Source organism: Pithys albifrons, chromosome 6, assembly GCF_047495875.1.
Source record: "Pithys albifrons albifrons isolate INPA30051 chromosome 6, PitAlb_v1, whole genome shotgun sequence".
Lineage (NCBI taxonomy): Eukaryota > Metazoa > Chordata > Aves > Passeriformes > Thamnophilidae > Pithys > Pithys albifrons.
This window is the reverse complement of record NC_092463.1, coordinates 51,424,980-51,440,031: the sequence shown is the minus strand read 5'-3', so window position 1 is coordinate 51,440,031 and position 15,052 is coordinate 51,424,980. Positions and strand designations below refer to the sequence as shown.

The 15,052-nt window shown below is 41.2% G+C and overlaps 2 protein-coding genes across 2 annotated transcripts in view; both read right to left on the bottom strand.

Moving 5' to 3' along the window:
- Positions 1-7,706: 7,706 nt before the first annotated feature.
- Positions 7,707-9,914, bottom strand: KCNJ11 (potassium inwardly rectifying channel subfamily J member 11). The gene is made up of 2 exons (XM_071558882.1): positions 8,280-9,914; positions 7,707-8,206 (listed from the first exon to the last, which is right to left on the bottom strand). Exon 1 carries the CDS (start codon positions 9,576-9,578, stop codon positions 8,376-8,378), a length of 1,203 nt encoding a protein of 400 aa, XP_071414983.1. The 5' UTR covers positions 9,579-9,914; the 3' UTR covers positions 7,707-8,206; positions 8,280-8,375.
- Positions 9,915-14,292: 4,378 nt separating this feature from the next.
- ABCC8 (ATP binding cassette subfamily C member 8) overlaps positions 14,293-15,052 on the bottom strand; it is a 79,179-nt gene continuing 78,419 nt past the window's right edge. The window contains exon 39 of the mRNA XM_071558881.1: positions 14,293-14,906. Within this exon, the coding sequence (XP_071414982.1) occupies positions 14,769-14,906 (138 nt within the window). The 3' untranslated portion in view covers positions 14,293-14,768. The remainder of the gene's footprint in view (positions 14,907-15,052) is intronic.

The following is a 15,052-nucleotide window of genomic DNA, read 5'->3' as shown; positions in this document are numbered from 1 at the left end:
TTTCAAATGAGTAAAGCATGTTGTACTCCCTTCCATGAAATGCTGGAAGTAAAGTGGTTGGGAAAAAATAGCCAAAAATGAGGTTCTGTTACTTTTAAGCCAGCTATTCCACCACCAGATTACTGTCCATGAGATATTACATCTGGCAAAATCTATTTCACTTTCTTTCTACCCTCTCAACCACAGGATGTAATTTCACACCTGCTGTAAAATTCTAGTGGAAAAAAAGTGGTATAGCTTTTACATTTCATACTTGAGAAGTGTTAGCACCAAACCCTGTCCTGGTGTTTACTTCTTAACTAGTTTGTCCTCAAACTATAAATGTGCTCCTTTTTTGTAACAATGGAAGAGAATGTTTTAATTGGTGGGTGATGGTGAATGGGCTCAAAAAAGCCTGCTCAAGTCAAGTGCTTAATTGCTATCATGTAGATAGGAGTTATACTTTGATCATACTCCTACTGCCAGAAAAATAAAACAACCCCCTTTAACAAAGAGCAGAATTTCTCTCTTTTAATATAAGCAGCATGACTATACTTAAATACTCAGTGTCTTACTGAGTCCAGGTACCAAGCACCTAAAAACCAGCACACATACCCTTTTACCATTGCAATTCTTTCCTCTGTAATAAATCACTCTTGGCTTAGTGTTCCAGGAGTATTTTAGTGCAGCAGCTTTTTATTGGAAGACTTACTCTCTTGGTTTAGCAAAATCTCCTGTTTTCTCCAGGATAAGAGAAACTACACAAACCACCAAAGTCAGTATGATTGTGTCTAGAAATTTCTGTATCAAATTTTGTACCTGACAACATCAAACACACATGTAGAACAAGCCTTTCAAATCAGGCTTGCAAGCAAACTATTGTTTTATTATTGTTTGTTACCTTTTAGAAGTGAGTTTTAATCTGGATACTAGTTTGCAGATACTCAAACTTCTTTTAGACTGGCTGGATAAAGGAATAAGACACCCACAAAGTAATTAGAGGTATTGGGAGTCTTACCTAAAGGATATTATAATTTTAAGGAAGTAGTTTGGTATGTCAGAATTATATGGAAATTCTCAATTTTTCACTCCAGTTTTCCAGTGAATGAGCTGTAGCTACACCATAAACTTTAAAAGTGAAATAACTTTCCACCTATAACTCGCTAAGGATCAAGTCAAACCTCACCATTAAAGCTGATAAGTATTTTTTTCATTTGTTTTAACTGTTTCAGGAAAATGAATGAAATGTGAGTGCCAGCACACTATTTCAGCCAGGCTTTCTCTGAACTGCATCCAGACTTAAGTCAGTAAGATGACACCTGTTGCATTTAGTACACTTTGGAGTAGTTTCTCTGAGAGCCAGTGTAAAAAACAGTGATGACTGGATATTGAGTAATACCTACTACTAAGAATTTTGTTGAGTGATGTAAAATGGGCAATACTTTTTAACACAAGATTGTAGATTTTTCTATAGACAGATTAACTCCCTTTATGATAGGTCAGTATATTGAAATTAATTTTATTTCTTCCTACTTTGTAGAAAAATCTAATGGGGCTGCTAATAAACTGCCTCTGTCAGCAAAGCAAAGCCACAAAAAACCTTGAAAGTTTTAGTTTTAAAACAGAGCTATAAAGGCCATTTTGATAATATCAGTCCTGAGCATGATTCACACCTCACCAGGCAAACGTTACTGGAAGGTGTGGTAAGTGACAGGATGGTTTATTCAGCAGCTCCTTGGCCCTGCATCACCTACAGAACTCTGGGTTTGGGATCAGCAACGTGTGTGTGTCAAAGAGGAAGAAACAGGCAGAATCTGTATTGTCCATCAACAGCATAAAAGTTGTTTACAGGTTAATATTTGTAGTTTTAAATGAAGCTGGTTTTTGATATGAAAGTCACCTGAAGGAGGGAGTAAGGGATCTCTGGCAGTCCAGACAGAGGTTCAGTGATAAAAAGGTTTTGGAACATGCAAGTCTCACACTGGGCTTGTTCAAGGCCAAGTCCAAACAAGGGGAACAAGCTGGCAGGAAGTCTTTTATTTATAGTTGTCTCTTCAGGTAGTTATTTATTGTTACAGTGGAATGTGAAAATGACCATTTTAATAGTAAAACACAAACCAGTCAGTCAACATCACACATTTATGGAATAGCTTTGCCCACTCCACCAAGTTCATCACTAAATCATGGTCCTCAGCACCCCAGCTTTTAAACACCCTCAGGGATGATGACTCAACCACTTCCCTGGGCAGCCTGTTCCAAGGCCTGACCACCCTTTCAGTGACAAAATTTCACCTAACACCCAGTCTAAACATCCCCTGACATATCTTGAGGCCATTTGCACTTGTCCTGTCCCTTCTGACTTGGGCAAAAGAGACCAACATCAACCTCATTACAACCTTCTTTCAGGTACATGACAAACAGGACAAGGTGATCTAAGACCACAACATAAACAGTAAAGTAATACAAATGCCTTAGCATAGAGGATTATACAATATGCACAAGGACCATATTCTCATACTAGAGAAAAGGAAATGAAACCAAATTTTTACTCACAAGGCACAGGAAGAAGTTCCCAGGAAATTTTAAAGCCAAGGAACAACATTACTATTGTAACAAAGGCACCAGCAGGGACTATTTGGGTCAGCTGCACACTCCATTAACCTAATAGTGCCCAACCCTAAGAGGGAAATCCTGGTGCTAATTAACTCCTTGGCAAGCTCTCTTGGATTTAAAGTCCCAGGAGTTAAAATGGAGGTTGGACTTGAAGCTCATTGAAGTCAAGAACTCCTGCTGTTGGCACTGATGCTCATTGTCAATTTTTGTGCTTTAGCTCTGCTCAGGAATAACATTATTGAGACTATAGCAACAACAATGCTATTTATATGTTGTGCCTACCCTCCCTTGGGCAGAGCAAACATAAAGACAAAACTATAAGCAGGTATTAACCACCATTAAAATAGCAAATAAAAAGGAAGAGCTAGAGAAGGAAAAGTGTGGCTCCCCCCCTTCCTGCCACAGCACATGCCAGCCCTACTCCCAGCTCAGGGCCTCAGCTCCTGCAAGGGAAGGAAAGAGAAGACATGTTTCTCTGTAGAGCCATTGTCACAAGGCCCTTTCAGTCAGATGGAGTTGCTTATTTAATGCTGCTCAGCTTTGCAATAAGGGAGCTGGTTAGGTAACCTCTCGTAGGGTGTTGCCATTGGCATTTAAACTCCTAAGTAAGTCAGGCACAAAGGTTGACAGAGGCAAGTGGTGAAGAGGAGCTTCAGATTTTGATTTTTTAAAATTCTATTTAAACTGAGTCATTCCCCTGTGCTAACTCATTAAAGTCATGCTATATATTAAAACAGGGGCGTAAGCCAGAAAAACATGCAGCATACCATCCTCTGTAGGCACCCAGCAGTGCTTAGAGCAGGATGGAGGCAGTGGTATCTGCAGCCTCTTAAGAATGTCTTCTGCTCTTTTAATAGTTCTTCTGGGGGGTATGGAGGTTTCTATCATGTATCTTTCTCCCATTGCTGGATCAAAAATAGTGCACTGAGTCACCTGTCACAGGCAGTTAGACAGTCATCAGCTATGCTGCACACACGTCCCCCAATCTGCCTCAGTCCAGCTCACCCAAGGGTCCTCTCACCTCCAACAGCACCTCTGCTTCAGTAGGGTCTGCAGTGCTGATTGAATCCCCCTTTCTGCTGCAGAACATGCTTTCAGCAGGTTGGCAGATTAAGTCCTTTGATCCAAAAATACACTGAAATGGGTGGAAATTTTTCTACTGCCTTTCAGGAGGCTTGGATCAGGGTTGGTGGGTTTGAGATGTCCACTTTGGAATGGGGCAACTGGCCTTGGATAAATGAAGTTCCACATGGGAACATGCACTGAAAAGACCACTGACCCTGCCCATTCTCAGTGGCAACACCAGTATGACTTCGAGCACGAGAAGAGGGAAAGGTGTAACCAGGGAACCTATAATGCAGTGATTTTGAAACTTCTTCTCTTCTCCTCAACCCTAATCTGAGGAGCTAAAGCACTTTTCCTTCCACACAAACCTGCAAAATGAAAGAGAGAATAATCCATGATAGTTTATTAATATCCAGTTACTACGAATGTACAAATAATCAGTGTGAAAGTTGCAAGCTTGGCAATTTCACAGAGATTTTTGGGTTTCTAGTATCTATTTAAATTTGTATTTTGTTTCTCAAAACACTCTTGTGCTTTATCCCAAAACAAAACAACCTGTGCTAGCACACCTATGATTATTACCTTTAGGGGCCACTGAAGTACAATAAACAGTGGAAGAGGAAGGAAAACATGAAGAAACAAATTCAGTTTTCGAAAAACTCTTAATAACTCATTAGTTGGATATTATTAACTATTAATAAATAACTAACCACCAGGGTTAGACACCAAAATGTCCTCCTAACACTGCTTCCAACAGGGCTCTGTTCTGACTTGTACCTTGCTCAACACGCAGCAATATTTACCCACTGGATTGAGTAACGCTGATCATGCCCAGCCTGCAGTCTCGCCTTACAGGGCAGCCTGAATTTTGACATTGACCCTGTTGCTAATCTCTGCTAGCATGTAAACCACGGCCTTCTTAAAGACTTACACCAGCATCTCATATCTGCTTTTTAGGTTTCTGACTTCTCATCTCAGCATCATCACACCTTTGCTGGTCCTTGAAAAGAAAACAGTTTATTACTTCTTTACATTCTTCCCACTGTGTAATTTCTGGATTTTAAATGTATCTGTTGTGTCCCTGATTCTCTTTTGCCTTAATATGCCACCTCTGCAGTTCACTTCCGGCTTGCAGCTATTTTACAGGGACAAGTGCTGCTGAAGTATGCTGCTGTAATACTGTACTTATCATGGCCTTGGGGGATAAAGAGACAAAGTTGGACCTTATTACACTCTGATTTTCATACATATGTCCCTTCATTTCATTAGGAAACACAACATGAAACTGATATGCTCAGTGGCTAACCAGCAGTCACTACAATTATTCTAAAAGTATGGCATAAAACATGAATGTTCTCAAGTCTCCCTTTCTGATTAACCAGCTCTGTGATCCTTCTCTCCATCCAAGCAGCTTCACAAACTCCTAGTTCGAATGCACTGAACACAGTGAACTTGTGAGTACAAGCTGATAATGATATCCAGAGTTTGAAGCACATGAAATGCAATTCCCATGCACTCATTTGGTTCTGTCACACCCAAAACTCATCACTGGGTCACGATAAAAACTGCGCTTCCTACTTCTTGTGTCCATGTCCATGCCTCAGACAGGGTAAGCCTCCAGCTTCCCTCATGCCCATTTCTGCACAGAGGACTTTTGGAGCCACAGCACTCTCTCCCCAGCTTGGATCCAGCAGGATCCAAACTGTGATGCCACCTAGCAACAAGCAGACGTGGGCTGAGAAAGACAGTTCAAAAACCCACTTATTTGGGACTTCAACTACAGGAAACACAGTGTTTGCTCATTGCTAAGAATGAGAACTTTTCTACATCAAAAGACAGCACTGCCGCTTTATTCAGAGCCTTCCTACAGAGAATGGGGGCAGTCAGCAGAAGTACAACTTTAAGAAGTATTTGAGATACCCATGCTCCTAAATATTGTGTAAAAGACAAAATGAAAGGATACCCAAAATGAAGTGATATCCATAGTGCAAAATAAATATGCTTATTTCTCCTTACTCTGCCCCTGAAATGGTTTTGAATATTTTAAATGGTGAAAGAGCAGAAGGATTTTAGATCACAACAATCCCAAGATTCAAAACACTTTCAATCAAATAATTCACTATGGTGATTTTAACAGGACAGCTCCTGCCATCCATATAATATTATGATGCCTTTTTATTGCAGGACTTAGAAAATCAGGCAAATTCTTGTAAAAGAAGTGACATAAAAGATGGTCCTGACAGTAGCCCAGTGAAAGCAAGCTGTTTCCTCCCATCTTTCCCTTCTCATTCACAGTGAACAAAGAGAATTTTGCACCTCTGTGCTTCACAGATTTCCCTGAGGCAAAAAGATGCTTGCATCAGTTCCTGAAAATAGCTGCATGGTATTGCTGCTGAGACTGCTTCACATTTAGGTCAAATCTTGAAAAGAGCTTTAAAATGCAACTAGAGCTCAGTAAGTTTCTTGAGAGAACCTTAAGGTGTATCTTTTACACGTTGAAATAAGGCATTAAGGAAACTATGGAGAGGCCAAAGATTTCAAGTTGCTGGAAAGCTAACAAATATTCTGTCTATGACTCTTGTAAAAATAGAGCAGTGTATTGTGACAAGTAATAAAAAGCAATGAATTTTCAAAGCAGAAACAGTGCCCTGGAAACGCAGGTAGTTCTACTGTAAGTGCCCTTTGCCAGGAACAGGGGGAGTAAAAGGGAAAGCTGGAAAGTAAAATGTGACAATTCAACTCAGCCTTACACAAGAAATTTGACCAAAGGCATTTAATCATTCACTATTATAAAAAATAAGGGGGGTGTTCTGATTACAAATGTAAAATATACCTTTCCAAATTTTTTTGCTGACTGCTCGTTAATGATAGTTTTACTGTCTTTCTTTTGTGAAACTCAAATTACACTTTCAGAGCTGTTCACAGAAGAGTATTGGTGTATCGAGAATTTGGAAACTGAGTAGGTGCTTATTCCTGTAACAGGCAGTCTGATAATGCTGATACAGGTCTTGATAAAACTGAAATACATAAACAGCAAAAATAGAACTAATATTTTAGCCTTTTAAAACAACATCTGATTTCACCCAAACATTATTTTGTTTCATTATAGATGCCTGAAAACATTCCATAGTTACTTTTCTTATACTTTTGAATGAGTTTGTCAGATTGTTACACTGACAATGCATGAAAAGTTTGCCCTATTATTGCCAACACAAACCATTTTGGGTGTTTTTTGTGAACTATATTACACACAAGACTTGATAGTAGAACTCCCTTAAGTTGTAACTAACTTGGACCTTCTCTGCATAGCTTGTGTAACCAGGCATTGGATCAGTTCTGGGATGCTTATTTAGGCTTTATTTAAACATTTTTTTCCACCAGTGACTGGTTGCACTGCAGTTAATACTGGTGCTATCTCCTGATAACCCTGAAGAGAAATAAAATTGCTGCTGTAACCAGTGTTTGCAGATAGTGGATTTGCAGGAGTGTGCTAAGGGGAATTGCTCCTGTTGTCACTGTGGAACCGAGCGGGTGAACATGGCTCCTTCATGTTTGCTGGTAAATGACAGATCTGGAAGTCAGCTAAAAACCAAGGCAGGCACAGGATGAACTTGGAAAAGGAATCATTTCCTCAGCAGGACTGTGTTTTGTGACATAGCATCCCAGAAGTGACCACGCTGTCTTACACATTCCTCTCTCCCCTAAGCATAAAAACCTCGGCTTCTTTTACAAAAGGGAAAGGAGTGAAAGGTTTTGCCTACTGCAAGCAGATATAATTTCAGCATTCAGTACTGCCCTTTCATTTAAAATATCTAATTCTATTTTTATTCCCTGATTATCTAGCAGAATTCACCATGACCCAAGGGAGAGGTTAATTTTTTCACCCAGCATCCTACTGCCATGTGGCCTAGGGAGGGGGGAATGTTGCTTCTCTTCATGTAGAAATTAAAATACAGAGTTTTTTCTGGTTTATAATTAAACTGCATTTTTTCTGTTACTCCTTTTAAAGGAAAAGCATTGCTTAATATCAGAAATGTACAGTCCAAAAAGGTATTCCTGAATGTTTTATTTTGGAAGTATAAAGACCTTTAAAAGAAACAAAAGTAAATATTCAAATACATTTCATATTGTATTTGGTAGGAGTGGCTCCATACAACACAATATGGATGATGTAAATCCAGCAGTAAATTTCTTTGAGACACAGCATATGATATATAGACTTCCAGACATGGTCTTCTGTCATACTTAATATTGTTTGACGCTTATTTATAATTTAAATCCATCCTACTTTATTAATTATTAATATTTTATTTTGCTATATTGATTGTTCAAGTTAGGAATAAAAGCAGTTAAAAACTACTGACTTGTGAACACTGCAAGACCCTAACAACTGCAATCTCGGAGGATAAATATACTTTTTTTGAGAAAATGTGTTATTACCTGCAGTTGAATCAATGCAGAATGATCGTGCAATTAAATAGTCTGAATGGAAATTTAAAGCTGCAGATCATGATTTTCCTACACCCAGTTCTGCTTGAAATCTCTCACACTGTTAAAAAAATATAATTAGCTTTAGATTTCCCCACAATAAATAACACCAGAACATACCTTGTGCTACCAACCTGAATTTAAAAAAAAGTAAGAGGCCACCTCAGTGTTTTGAGTTCATGAGATCTTTCAGATACAAAGCCCTAACAGAGTTTCCCAGTCAGAAGGCATCAGGAAGGCTCATCGCTTATGGTAAACTTGGGTTTTAGCTTGACAGACCTCCTCCTTATTGTGCCTTTAGGGGACAATGCCATGGTGTCCATAATGCTCTTGTCCTCCTCCAGCTGCCTCGCAGTGCATGAAGGGGTGGGCACTTTCACTGTGTTGCCAAATTTCGAGTAGTCCACAGAGTACCGCCCATCTTCCTCTGCCACAATGGGCACAAACCTTTGGCCCCAGAGGATTTCATCCGCCAGGTAGGAAGTTCTGGCTTGAGTGGTGATGCCGGTGGTCTCCACTACCCCTTCCAAGATGACAATGATCTCCAGGTCCTCGTGGTGGTGAAGGTTCATGGGAGAAATGTCGTAGAGGGGGCTGTTCTTGTCTATCACGTGGTAGATGATGAGTGGGGAGACGAGGAAGATGCTGTTGCCCCCCACGGGGTTCTCCATCTGGATGTCGATCTGGTTGAGGGGCACTACCTCCCCCTCCAGGCTGGCGGTCTTCTTCACCACCTGCATGCGGATGGTGGCACTGATGATCATGCTCTTGCGGAGGTCGCCCACGCGCAGCATGAAGCAGAGCTTGCCCTCCCGCAGAGCGATGACTGCGTGCTTGCTGAAGATGAGGGTCTCGGCCCGGCGGTGGGCCTGCGAGGTCTTCATGAAGATGCAGCCCAGCATGATGGCGTTGATCACCAGCCCCACGATGTTCTGCACGATCAGCACCAGGATGGCGGCCGGGCACTCCTCCGTCACCATGCGCCCCCCGAAGCCGATCGTCACCTGCACCTCGATGGAGAAGAGGAAGGCGGAGGTGAAGGAGTGGATGCTGGTCACGCAGGGCACAAAGCTGGCCGTGGCCCCGGCCGCCCCCTCCGCGGGGTCCCGCTGCAGCCGCGTGCTGTGGTCCAGGTCTCCGTGGGCGAAGGCGATGAGCCACCAGACCATGCCAAAGAGCAGCCAAGTGCAGAGGAAGGACATGGTGAAAATGAGCAGCGTGTGTGGCCACTTGAGGTCCACCAGGGTGGTGAAGACATCCTGAAGGAAGCGTCCCTGCTCCCGGATATTTTTGTGGGCCACATTGCAGGCGCCGTTCTTGCCGACGAAGCGCGCCCGCCTCTCCCGCGCGCGGTACCGGGCGTGATCCGGCACATCCTCCGCCAGCCGGGTCAGCACGTACTCCTCGGGGATAATCCCCTTCCTCGAGAGCATGGCTCCCCGCCGCCGCCCCGCGCCGCCCCGAGCAGCCGGGCCGGGAGGCACCGTGTGTGTCTGTGTGTGTGTGTGTGCGCGGCGGGGACGGGGGGGCGCCGCGCCGGGGGCCGAGCGGGCGAACGGCGCCGCCGCAGCCCCCACCGGAACCGGCCCTGCAGCGCTCCCGAGGGAGCTGGGGGCGTTTCTCTACCTTGTACCCCTCAGGGTGATTTTTTTTTCTTTTTCTTTTTTCTTTTTTTTTTTTTCCTTCTTCCCCCTGAGGAAGGGTTTCGGGCCGCGGTTTGTGCGTAAACATTTGCTCCAGGTTGGATTTGCTGCCCCAGCTGCCTTCCATTAAGAGGGGGCTGCTTTGTGGGATGCTGGGGCTTCAGGTCAGATGATTATTCCGTGAAACAGAAAAAAAAAGAAAAACGGTACTGAGCAATTTTTTAAAACGAATTTATTATAAGAATAAGAATAATCATCCTGAAATTCCACCTGCACGTTTTTCTGTAAATAAGATGAAAGTGCTCACCTAATAAATCAGGCAGTTGGTGGCAAGAAATTTACTTGAAGAAGGTAAATCCAAGGATGTAATGGTTACACAGAGACCTGGAGCTAGAGGGGCTCAATCCCACTTATAAAATTTGCTAGTGTTATTTAGACTGAATAGGGACCTTTATCTTTTTTTTTTTTTTTTTTTTTTCCCCAGAGCGAAGGAGCTCATTAAATAGTCCAAATAGCAGTAAAAGCTGAAAAAAAAATCCAGCTGCAAAGGGTTAACCCCCAGTGACATGAATTTCCAGACAGGCATATTCTTGGAAGAGGCAACAAAAGGAGGCAGGAAGCTAAAACCCATCTGTGGCATCGTGATGTTTCTATGGGTGTAAACACACACATGTGCATGGCTGTAAGGATGTATCTCCCTGACAAGATGCATTATTTACAAACATTTTGATTTGACTTCTCTACTGTGTAAACAGCAATATTCTCATCCATGTGTTTACTTACTCTGATTTCAATATTATGTTTCTATTTCAGTTTAGACACCAACATTGTAGAATTGCTAAAACATCCTGGGATATTCTGAATAAGAGGTTTTTCTTTAGTACCAATGGACTTGTGATTATTTTTTTCTAATTGCATGTATCCGTGGACTTCCCTTCAGTTTTGTCTCTAAGTGCTGTGGCACACACTGTAGGCAGCTGTTGGCAATGATTCCCTGGGCAAGGCAGTTGTCCAGTTAATGTCTGGGAGTCAGCCAGTTGGGGTTGAAATTAACTTTCACCACTCACACCTACTTAAAGCGGCCCACCTAGGGATTTCAGAAGAGTATTTTGAATAGTCACCCTGAGCTCTCTGAGCAGTTGTTATAGGTCTTGTAATTAAATGTTTACTATTAATTTAGACTATATCTACTTTTAATGCGTGCCATGTCCTTGCATACATCAAGGGTCAAATTTCCAAATATTACATGATTTTTCTTATTCTAGGTCATCTTTCTTGCTTCTTTGTTAAATAAAACTAGAAAAGCAACAAGGTGACTGGCATGTGGCTGCCAGGCCACTGAGTGTAGTCAAAGGTGTTTCCCCTTTCTCTGTATCTCTTTACTAGACTCTTAGTGTGCTTAGTGTGAATATGTCACCTACCCCTACATTTTTAGTTTGCTAAGTACATGATTTATATGTGCAATTTAATTCTAAAAAAATAGGGCTTTTTTAAATACTTCCCCCCCAACATTAAAGAACCCCTCAAACACCCCAAAAGGATGAAGTAATTTTAAGATTTACTTGTCCAAGGTATAGTTCTCCAGCTGATGGCAGCTCATAGTTCCAGCATTTTGAAGTGAGCATAAGCAGGATATGTAAAATCGTGCAGTTCACAGGCAGCATGTCACACTCTTTTATAGAGATGGATGGAGGGATTCAATAGGCAGTCCTGACTTCTGTGCCGTTTTCCTTACTCTTTCCTAACCGTGGGCTTATTCTGTACCTTTTCCTGCAGAGGGCGGTACCTCCATGAATGTCGAACAGATAAAAATCAGTATGTGGGAGAGCGTTTGAAAGGGAAGAGTGAACTGCTGCATCCCCTGGTGCTAGGAATGAACCATGGGGTCTGCTACAGCAAGGGGTATGGCATGAACACATCCACTGTATTGGTTTTAGGAATCCTGCACTCTATGTTCCTTTGCTTCACCTTCTGTTCTTTATTGGGACTATTATTTGCCACTTTTTCTCAACATCTAAGCACGTATGGGTTGAGATGGGATAGCAAAGCAAGTGGCTTCTGCTAAAGAATTTCTAGACCAGAATAAAGAGAAGCCCTGTCTTTGTGGATCAAGTGACAGATACTTAAAAGAAAAAAAGTGACATATTCTGAGTGAGCCAACATATTTGTGTTAAGAGCTGCTGAACAAACTGGGCTCCCAGGAACGAACAATCCCACTGTGTAGTACTGAATCATGAGGGGTATGTTTTTCCACCCGAAAAATAGGTTTTACATTTCTAAACTCCCCCCCCCCATCTATCCTAACTTTAACAGCTATCAAATAAGATCTTATGATAATTGTTAAATTAGAATTAAAATCTAGCTGTTGCCATGGTATTACGCTGCCTTTACAAGCAGAGTAATGCTACAAAGGCTTCCCTTAGAAATAAGAAGAATGGGATGAAAGGGTCAGACTAATACATGGGAACAAATGCTATAAAGGTTTTCATATAATGGAAGCATTTCTAGAAAGCAAGCAAAACAAACCATGGTTACATCTCCATGGACAGCCCATCCCACTAACCCCTTTGAGACTGAGCTGAGTCCCATCCCAGAGGAGAACTGGAAATCTGGCCCTGTCTGCTCCAGTGCTGCCTTACACCCATTTCAGTACAGCACGTGGCTTAGCAATGCTTCCTTGTCCTGCAAATACGTATGAGCCTCATTCAGTAGCAACTTCTGGACTGCCTAATCTCAAAGCAACAGGGTTTATTGACTTGGATAACCACAGGGAGCTCCTACCACATAATAAAGTTCTTGGGTATTGCTTCTGATCACTGTTGAGACTCCAACACTTTGGATTTAGGGGCAGAAACTCCCTGAGACTTGACCCCATATAAACAAGATTAGATAAAATGTACTGAGGAAATGTTAAGTGTGTCCTGTTCAAGTGGCAGCCAAGAGCCTCCCTGTTCACATGTATTTATTCAGCAGTGTGGTACCATTGAAAAGATATATAATCCTTAGATGTGAACCAACTCACCCTACTCTCTTGCAATACTGCTTCATGAAATATAAGCCACATTTAAAATGGAAACATATGACATTTGTACTTTGAGTTCTAGTTTCTTAACACTGTGAGATATAGTACAGTCTTCTTAGCAATAAGCTATGTTCTTTACTCCTCTGCATTCCCTTCTGGGTAAGGTTGTCAGCAGCTTGTGGAACAGGAGCTAGTCCAAATTGCAGTGTCAAATCCCAGACACTTAATTAAAAGCATATGAAATCTCACTTCTCTACATCTTTCCTCTTGCCATTAGGATTTAGGATCTTCCACAGATGGCTGCAAAGCCTCTGAGGATCTCTCTGCAGCATTTTTGAGGTGTCCTGCAGGGTGGTGATTCCCTAAGCCTTTATAGGATGGTATACCTCCTTGGACCAGTACTGGAGATAGCACACACAGCAGCTGTAGTAGAAACTTGCTCTGTGCCCTTGAATGGATAGTCACCTCTCTCCTCCCTGTTTCTTCTCTCATTCCCCTAATGGAAGCCTGGTATACCGGAGTAAAAACACACAAATAGTTCTGCAGCAAATAATTGCCTGTAGGAGTAGATATCACCCAACTGCCCATTTTCTCTCCAAGTGTAGTAGGCAATGTCTTGCTACTACATAAATTGCTCATGCATTTATTTCATATGCATAGCCATATCCTACCTCCCCACTTTTTAACACTGTTCATCCTACCATCTCCTGTTGGTTATATCTTCTCTGGCACCAGCTACCTGCCCTTCATTATTGCCCTAACAACAGCAGGCAGATGCTGCAAATAGTCTGCTGTGGCACTGGTAGCACTACTTAAGAGCAACAACAGTTCTTCAGTTTTCCTTGCTCTCTGCTGCAGTGCTGGAAGTAATGCATTAAAATATCACATATCCCATGAGAACACCAAGCTGTCTTTTTCTAGAAAATAAAGGTTTTAAGAACAGATTCCATAATAATTGGGTTATTGACATTCTAAGCTCCAAGCAATGAAAAAATCCTAAAATGGTTCTCACAGGGCAGAGATGAATAGCCATCTACCCAAATTAGGATAATTTCAGTGGTTAAAAAGTTATCTTAATAAGTATACATAATACAATTCTAAGGATCACAGTGAATCCAGTAACAGCATGACAGTGGGTGAAATATGTGAAACTAGGAGACGATGAGTCAAGTCCTCATGGCTCTGAGCTACAGTGAAAGGTTTAATACTGTTTATTTACCAGACTTGGAGGGATAATTTCCAGATGAATTGGTACATCTGCACAGGTCTGGAAACAGTCTGCATTAAACACTGATACTTTATCACAGCCTGCCTTCTCTCAGCTTCTTCACAGTTTGGGAAAGAGTCTGGCTCAATCCTGCTTGGAATCAGTATTCAACAGACATAGAGGTGGAATCAGATTGTGACTAACTTCTAGAAGGTATTAGAAGAGAGTCTAAGAGACAACAGAGGCACATAAAAAAACCACAATATAAAAATGTTTTATAGATTTTATATTTAGATATTAAAGCTTTACAAAGTCATATGACCAAAAGAGATACAAGCTTTTGAGAAATACCTTTGGTATATAATTTTTCCTTCTGTATTTAATCAGACATAAGCATTATCTACAGTAGGATTGACACATGAAAAATAACATGTTAAATGACAGAAGAGGTTTGCAAGTTACATAGAAACTCAATGCTGGCTATATTTATTTTATGTGTATCCTATTGTATTTCACCCATGTATTTTTTTTTCAACTATGTTTCATGTTTCTTTGGTAGCAAATAAAAAGAAGAGTAGTTGTATACAAAAAAGATAAGAACACAGATAATTCATTAGTGCTTCAGATGGAGAAACATGGCTCATTTTATTAAAAAAGGAAAAGCTCAATTTATTATGAAATAATATTTATTTACAGGTATTTTACATTTATAGAAAATAATACAATTGTAATCTAAAATGCTTTATTTTTACTACTTATCTGCTTGTACAAAAGAAGCAAAGACACTGTCCTCTTGTTCTAGCAGAACCTCAGGCTTGTCATATTCCAAAATAACCCCTCTCTTCATTACAATAACCAAATCTGCATTGAGGATTGTGTTGACACGGTGCTGAAAAACAAATAAGATTCCAGGTCAGTGTATCTATCCAATATATTCTAAGCTAAGACAGACTTCAAGAAATTAGTTTTCCTATCAAGTCTGATTCAGGCTATTTATCCTACTTTTCATCCTAATTTACTGTGCAAATAGTGCAG

Excerpts from the sequence above, each read along its gene's own strand:
- KCNJ11 (XM_071558882.1), bottom strand. The coding sequence starts at position 9,578 with ATGCTCTCGAGGAAGGGGATTATCCCCGAGGAGTACGTGCTGACCCGG.